Consider the following 8,343-nt stretch of genomic DNA (forward strand, 5'->3'; position numbering starts at 1 on the left):
GCAAGAGCTCCTAACAGGCCAGGCCCGGCCTGGGCCATCGGCTCTCCACACCCCGCTCCATGCAGGCCAGGACCACAGGCAGCAAGAGGATGACTGAGCCTTCACTCTTAGAAAGAGCTGAGTCCTGGCTACTGACCTGAGGTGACACTCTCCTGAGAAGTGGGCACAGGCCGGACAGCCGAGGAGGAAGGCCGGACTTCCTCCTGGAACCACAGAGCAACGCCTAGTGACCCGATGGGGGCAGGGGTGAGGAGAATAGCTGGGCGTGCACAGTGTGCCGGCCACGTGCTCCCAGTGGCTGCCACCTGGCCCGGAGTCTTCCTGTCTCCCACCACAGTGGGCTCCTCGTGTCCCGAGACGCCCAGTGATCTCACTCCCAGTAACCCCCTGGAGGCTCCTTCCAGGACAGGAAACACAACAGGCTGCGGGGCCAGACCTGCGTGCATAATAAAACACCCCCCCCCGCCCCCCGGCCCCCAGCATGGACTTCAGAACCAGGGAAGGTCAACAGACAGGAGGCCTGTGACCCCTGAAGGATGGGCTTTGAGGCTTGGGGGCTCTATCTGGCGGCTGGAGTCTGGATGGGGCCTGTGGGGCCTGCAGCGGATGTGGGCCTGGGTTGGGGGCAAGGGTGGGGAGACGCACAAGCTAGGGAAGGTCCGCAGGACCCCCTCTCCATCCAGAGTGAGGCGAGCGGGAGCGGAGACAGGAAGCCCTCGGGGACGACCAGCCCCCTGAGACCTCTGCCCTCCCGACGCCCCCGCACTGGTGTAACCCGACACTGAACAGTTGGGCCCGCCTCCTGGGACCCAGCCCATTCCCAAGTTCCTTGAACACCAAAAAAGGAATCTTTGGAGAAATCGAAACTACTGGGGAAGGGAGGGCCCAGAGCAGGGTCTCCGTGTCCCACCATGAGCCACAACGCCCAGCCCTTCTTCCCTGGCACCCACGCCGGCGTCCCCCCGACCTACGAGATGCTCAAGGAGGAGCACGAGGTGGCTGTGCTCGGGCCCCCCCAGAGCTCGGCTCCCGTGACCACCACCGTGATCAACATCCGTGGTGAGACAGCCGTGCCCGACCACATCGTCTGGTCCCTGTTCAACACCATCTTCTTGAACTGGTGCTGCCTGGGCTTCGTGGCCTTCGCCTACTCTGTGAAGGTGCGTGTGTGGGGTTGAGGGGGCTCTCCCGGGAGGTGCAGGTGCCCGCGGGGGTCCGCCTAGCCAGAGGGTGCGCACGTGTGTGTGCGCTGGTGCGTGCGTGTAGAGGACTGTGTGTGTATGTGTGCGTGTGAGTGACTGTGTACGATGTGAGCGAGTGTGTGCACGCGCATGTGTTTGCAGTGAGGCTGCAGGAGGGGGCCTGGGGATGGCCATGAGCAGCCTTTATCCCCAGGATTCCAAGGACTTCCCCTGCTGACCAGTGCTGGAAGTCACAGCCCTCGGATGCACTGGAGGCTCTAAGGCTCTCCCAAAAAGAACAAAGAACTCACAGGAAACCGCCCCCACCCATGGCCATAGGGTGTGAGGCCAGGGAAGGGGCCAAAGCAGAGGGAGGACAAGCCCTGGGGTCCCCTGAGAGGCTGAGAGGCTGAGGAAGGAGAGGGAGGCCCCAGGAGGGAGGGGCCCACGGTGGTGGGGGTGGTTCCTGCTCAGGCTCCAGGGAATGGGAGGGTGAAGGGCAGGTGGACCCTGCTGCTCTGGGCAGGGACCACCCCCGGGGTGGGGGCAGAGGCACCTGAGGACCCTGTCCTGACCCCACCCTCCATCTCTCCCCCGCAGTCCAGGGACCGGAAGATGGTGGGTGACATGATTGGGGCCCAGACTTACGCCTCCACCGCCAAGTGCCTGAACATCTGGGCCCTGGTCTTGGGCCTCCTGCTGACCATCACGTTCATCACCCTTTTTGTCACTGGATCGCTGATGATTCCGCAGATGATTTCCGAGACGGTCAGACAGTATGGAGGCTACTAGGAGCTGCCCGTGGCCTGAGGCTGTCCCCCGGGACGCAGCCTTTTCTGTCCGCGTCAGTCTACCGTTGCAGTCAATAAAGCGCTTGTGTGTGGGGTGCCGTGTTTTCACAGATTCCCCATCCTGCCTCTGAGAGCACGTGCCCCACTGCCCCCCTGTACTCTGCTCTGTGTTATGTGTGGGGCGGGTGGGCTTGGGCTGAGGCCTGGCCTGTATCTGACTGCCAGCTGCGGCAACACATGGACGTTGGTTTTAGGTCGAGCTCTCTTCCCAGAGATCTGCTGTCCTGACCGAATGGGTTTATCTGGAGAAGGCAGGCGCTGGGTTCATAATGTCCTTAGCGTTCCAGGATCCCTCTGGCTGGGAGAGTTGCAGGGCTCCTGATACGGGCATCCACAGTCTTCCTCTGGAGCCCTGTCCTCGTAGTGCTCTGCTCTCCAGAGAGCGGTGCACCCTTGCCTCCTCCTGCCTGGGCCTCTGAATTGTGGACACTAGATGCCCCAAGGCCAACGCTCACCCACAACCAGTGGGACAGCGGTGTGAGGTGGTTGGTAATACCTCCCCCTTCCTCTGCTGCACACTTCGACTCCTGCTGTGGTTCAGCCACACTTGTATCCCTGCCCCAACCGCAGCGACCCACCTCGAGGGTGCGCCACAGGACTTGTGGTACCCCGGGTGGAGGAGGGGCGCTGGCGGATCCGTGCCTAGGGGTTGGGTTGGAAGAGGGCCTGTCGCCCTGATCCCCAGCCGAGTGGGCAGGGAGGCAACTACCTTCCGGCCCAGGACACATCTATGCTCCGCCCCTGCCCCACCCCGCTGCCCCCTCTGGACTGAACCCTGGCATCTCTGCAGTCCCGCCCATCCCTGTCTTCCTGGGATCCCTCCACCCAAAGCCGGAGGGCAGAAACTCCCAAGTGCTGTTTGCAGAAGCCTGGGCTGCAGGTGCCCCCCAACCACGCCGCCCGGCTCCTCTCCGGGCCGCCCTCCCAGTGCCCCACGGTCAGCAGCCAGGACAGTCCAGTGACCTGCGCTTGGCCTGCAGGTGTCTCCCCGCTCAGCTGTGATTGCAGAAGCTCCTCGTCCCAGGGTTGTGTTTGCTGCCAGAGAGGGTGGCCCACCTTGCAGGACCCACATCCCAGTCGCCGCAGCTCTGGTGCGGTAGTGCGGGCTGGGACCGTCTTCCTGAGCTGTGGGTGGGAGGCCGGCCCTGCCCTTTCAGCCGGGACGTGAGGGCTGTGGCCGCACCCCTCCCAGGACCCCGCAAGCCCCGCAGGGATGGGAGCGGGTCCTTGCAGCGTCGCCCGCCCCTCGCAAGGCCAACCCTCCCTGGGGCGGTCCCGCTGCCGCTCAGACTGCGGGAGCCCGGGGAGCCGGCGCCGGCGCCTGTGCACTTGGTGGCCCAGCCAGGTGATCCCCAGGCAGCAGCCCAGCCGGGGGATGGGGAGTTAGCGGACTGTCCCTGCTGGCGGAGGGGGTGGCGAGGGGCAGGAGCTCAGCCGCCAGCGGTGCCGTGCGCGGGAGTCCTTGCCAGGGGCCGTGTTTTTGCCTCATCGTCACTTACTTTTACTATGGTTTCTTTAAGGGTTATATGATTTCACTTCTTAATCAGATAAAACTTGCAAAACACAAGTTTTTGCCATTTTACCCATGGAAAGTGCACGTGGCCTTTCATGTTTCTGGTGTGTGTAGCTGTCATGACTCTAGTTCTGACTGTGTCCCCCCACCACTGACATCAAAAGACATCAGGTACCCAAGGAGCACCAACTACGTGGTGTCAACCCCACCCTACAACAGCCCACCTGTGCTGCTTTGGGTGCCCCTTTAGCGGGATTTCCGGTAAGGCAAGCCTACAGTTCGGGCCTCTTTTGCCTTGTTTGACCGAACTGATATTCTCACGGTTCCCCTGAGCTGCAGCAGGAGTCAGAACTGCGACCCTCTCTCTGGCTGACAAATATCGTGTCGTAAGGACATAATGTATTTTGCTTCTTTATTCATCGATCAATGGACATTTGGGTATTTCCAGTTTTCTTGGCTCTTAGGAATAATGTGTTGGAAACTTTTGTGCAGACACGTTTTTACTTCTCTTCAGTGCTCTAAGGAGTGCAATGACGGTCATGTCACAGCTCGTGTAACTTTTTTTGAAAAGATCGATTTATATGTTTCAGAAAGAGAGAAAGCACACGAGCAAGGGCAGAGGGAGAGGGAGAAGCAGACTTCCTGCTGAGCACAGAGCCTGACCCAGAGATCACAACCGACCCCACCTGAAACCAAGAGCAGGTGGCTCACTGACTGAGCCACCCGGCCGGCCCCACCTGCAGCTCTGTGAGGACCCGGCAGGTGGCTGCCAGCCGGTGCAAGGCCTCTGTTTCTCCTTATTCTCACCAACACTTACTTTCACCTCAACAAAATGAGAGCAGGCCCCCTGATCGGCAGTGGCATGTCGCCGTGGTCCGCCGTGGGTTTCCTTGGTACGTGCTGCTGCTGGCGCCTTCTCACCTGCTCTGCTCATTCATTGGTTGTTCCCGGTCAAGTCTCCGTCCTTTTACTCATCTGGCTGTTGGTCTGGTGGTTCACCTGTGCTCTGAACACTGTCCCGTGTCAGACACAGGAATCTCAAGAGCGTTGTCCTCTTGGAGGTCGCCTTCTCACCTTTGACGTACAAATGTTTTAGTTTGCCAAAGTGCAATTTATCTCTTCTCTTGGTGCTTACGTCCCATTTAAGAAACCCAGTGCCTAATCCAAGGTCCCAAAGTTTATTCTCATATTTCTGTTCTGTAGTTTAAGCTCTTCTGTTGGGTCTTGGATCCGTTTCGAGTTGACTTTTGTGTGGTCTGCAAGCTAGCGGTCTGACTCGTCCTTGCCACGTGGGTCTCTATTGTCTCAGCACCATTGGTACCCTTGTTGAAAATCAGTTCACTGTACATTTTTGTGGGGTTATGACTGGACTCTAAGCTCTCTTCTGTTGGTCTGTATGTCTGTCCTCAAGACAGTGCCCCGCTGTCTGGGTTCCCGTGGCTTCACAGTCTGTTTTGAAATCAGGAAGTGTGAGCCCCTATGTAACCGTCCCTCAGAACAATGTACTGCTTAAAATATAACCCATGAGAAATTGTACTAGCCACCAGGCATGCTAGATGTAGGCTTAAGAAAAACATGTACTGGGAACAGGTTTCTTGGAGAGAGGACGATATGCGTCCTTGAAGCCGAGCTGGGGGGGACACCGCCTGCCTCGTTTCCATTATCCGCTTCCCCCAAGAGCACCTGCAGACAACCCTTCTGTATGGGCTCGCTCCCTCTAGGTCACGGACTACGGGTACCAGACAGACTTTGCCTTTCTTCTTACTTATCTACAAGACTCATGGTCTTGTTGGTTGTCACCTCCTTTCCAGTAAATATGAGACCGAGGGGTCTTCTCTCCTGTCGCCCCCTGCCCCTCCCCCTCCTGTAGCGGACGTGTTTGTGCCTTATTCTCCTCCTGTGCGCCGTCGGAAAGCGGCACCCCAACTTTGTTCTGTTTTTCCAAGATTGTTTTGGACTGACAGTTCCATGTGAATTTTAAGATCAGCTTGTCCATTTCTGGGAAAAAAAAAACAGTACGAATTTTGATAGTGATTGCATCGAAACTGTAAATAAATTTAGTCGGTATTGCCGTCTTAATCATGTTAAGAGTTCAGGTGTGGGGGCGCCTGGGTGGCTCAGTGGGTTAAGCCTCTGCCTTCGGCTCAGGTCATGATCTCAGGGTTCTGGGATTGAGCCCCACATCGGGCTCTCTGCTTAGTGAGGAGTCTGCTTCCCCCCGCCCCTTGTCTGTCTCTCTGCCTACTTGTGATCTCTGTCTCTCTCTCTGTCCAATAAATAAATAAAATCTTAAAAAAAAAAAAAGCAGAATCAGACTCATAAATGCAGAGAACAAACTGATGGTTGTCAGAGGAAGGTGGCGGGGGAAGTGGGGGGCCCAGGCTTCCAGTTAGGGAGTGAACGGGTCAGAAGGACGGAAGGCACAGCAGAGGCAACGCAGCCGGTGATGCTGCAGCAGTGTTGTCAGGTGACGGACGGCAGCACACTTCCTGTGAGCACAGCACGATACATACTTGCTGGGTCTCTGTGCCGCACGCTTGAGACTAATCTGACGTTGTGTGTCAACCATACTTCTACGTAAAGAATCATCAGTATGATACTCCGTATCAAGAGAAGGAAGAAAGAGCACAGGCTCATCTCAGTTACGACAGAAGAAGTAATTTGACACAATCCAACAAACTTTCATGATAAAAAACATAGTAAAAACCTAAAAATAGAGGGGAAATTCCTCAACCTGATAAAGGACATCTATGGGCAGCTCACGGCTGACGTTATACCCGATGGTGAAAGCCTGAGGGCGCCTGGGTGGCTCAGTGGGTTAAGCCGCTGCCTTCGGCTCAGGTCATGATCTCAGGGTCCTGGGATCGAATCCCGCATCGGGCTCTCTGCTCAGCAGGGAGCCTGCTTCCCTCTCTCTCTCTCTCTGCCTGCCTCTCCGTCTACTTGTGATCTCTCTCTGTCAAATAAATAAATAAAATCTTAAAAAAAAAAAAAAAAAGAAAGCCTGAAAGCTCCTGTCCAGATCAGGAACAAGACGAGGACGTCGCTTGCCGCACATGCATCCCACACTGTAGCTAAGGTTCCAACTGGGGCAGAAGGCAAGAAAGTGAAGGGGGCATCAGGACTGGAAAAAATAAAACCATCACCACCTTGTAACAGAAAAACTTGACAAAATCACTGAAAAATATTACAGACGTTAGCAAAATTGCAGGTGATAAAATCAATACACAAAAATCAGTACCAATTGGCAACCCTATGATATAACTAAAAAAACAAGTCCATTTACAACAGTTCCATAAAAAATTACTTGGTAAGAAATTTAACCGAATAGATGCAAGACTTGTGTGCTGAAAACTACAAAATATTGCTGAAAGGAATTAAAGCATAAATAAATGAAATCCATCCTGTGTGCACAGAACTAAACTCTTTTTTTTTTTAAAGATTTTATTTATTTGACAGAGATCACAAGTAGGTGAGGGGGAGACAGAGGAGGGGGGAAGCAGGCTCCCCGCTGAGCAGAGAGCCCGATGCGGGGCTCGATCCCAGGACCCTGAGATCATGACCTGAGCTGAAGGCAGACACCTAACGACTGAGCCACCCAGGCACCCTAATAATTGTGTTTTATCTCTTAAATCACCCTTGCACCTTTGGGACAAATCCCATTTGGTCGTGGTGTATGGTCTTTCTAGTATATTGCTGAGTTCAGATTGCCAGGAACTTGTTGAGTCTTTTCCCATCTGTCTTCATAAGGGATATTTTGGTCTGCAGTTTTCTCCTTGCAGTGTCTTTGTCTGGCTTTGGTGTCGGGGTGAGGCTGGCCTCCTCCAGGGAGTTACAGGTGTTTCCTCCTCTTTAGACTTGTGGAAGAGTGTGTGACAGGCTGCGGCTGCTGCCCAGCTGAGTGTGAGGTGGGAGTGAGCATGAGTTAAAATGCCACAAACCACTGCACTGGGATTTCACGACTTTTTCTTGGTTAAGCTTTCCTCTGATTTCTGTCAGCTGTTTTTACTGCCCAGAGTGGGAAAATGTTACTCAGATCATTTCCCCAGTTTACTTGCTACAGCGGTGGAAGGGTGGGCTTTGGGGTTTCCTGTGCCAGCATGTTCCTGCGCGACTAATGGTTGTTTCATGCGGGCACTGATTTGACAGACCAACTCTTGTATGTCATCAGGAGCGAGATCCGACCCTGGAGAGCTCTGGACCATGGAAGTACGGGTGCCTCCCGGTTTTAAAATTGAGCAGCTAAGATGTGTGCCTCTCAGTGAAGGTAAACCCTGGCCAAAATGTGTAAAAGCAAAAATGGGGGTAATTAATGACCAAAAAAAAAAAAAAAAAAGGCAAAGAAAAGGACTGATGACAAAGTGGCAGAAAGTTACTGGATGAGGGTACATGGAAGCCAAGTTCTGAATGGAGTCCTGGCCCAAATCAGGCTCTTGGTGGGGCCCCTGTCCCCTCCCAGGAGGCATTTTCCACTGCTCAGACCAGTAATGGGAACAGAGATAAATGGTGGTGGTGGGCTCATCTTCACACTGGATCAGTGGCCTTCTGGGTAAGAGCCATGGACCACCCCCACAGCCAGGTGGGGACATGGGCCAGCCACCAGGTGTCCCTGGGTCTGACCTGCTCACCATGAGCAGGGTTGTACCAGACCCACCAAGTCAGAGCTTCGAGTGGGTCCAGCATCTGCACGAGAGGCCGGAGGCAGAACATTCCAGACCAGTGAGGCCGTTTGCTGTACCCGTGTCATCCAGCTGCTGTCCCACGACTGTCCCTCGGCTCCTGCCCAGGCTCTAGGGGC

At 55.3% G+C, this 8,343-nt stretch overlaps 1 protein-coding gene across 1 annotated transcript; it reads left to right on the top strand.

Moving 5' to 3' along the window:
• The first annotated feature begins 850 nt into the window (after window positions 1-850).
• On the top strand, window positions 851-2,067 carry LOC125078264 (interferon-induced transmembrane protein 1-like). Its single transcript, XM_047690591.1, has 2 exons — window positions 851-1,160; window positions 1,782-2,067. Exons 1-2 carry the CDS (start codon window positions 912-914, stop codon window positions 1,971-1,973), a joined length of 441 nt encoding a protein of 146 aa, XP_047546547.1. The 5' UTR covers window positions 851-911; the 3' UTR covers window positions 1,974-2,067.
• Window positions 2,068-8,343: the final 6,276 nt, after the last annotated feature.

This window comes from Lutra lutra, chromosome 10, assembly GCF_902655055.1.
Source record: "Lutra lutra chromosome 10, mLutLut1.2, whole genome shotgun sequence".
Lineage (NCBI taxonomy): Eukaryota > Metazoa > Chordata > Mammalia > Carnivora > Mustelidae > Lutra > Lutra lutra.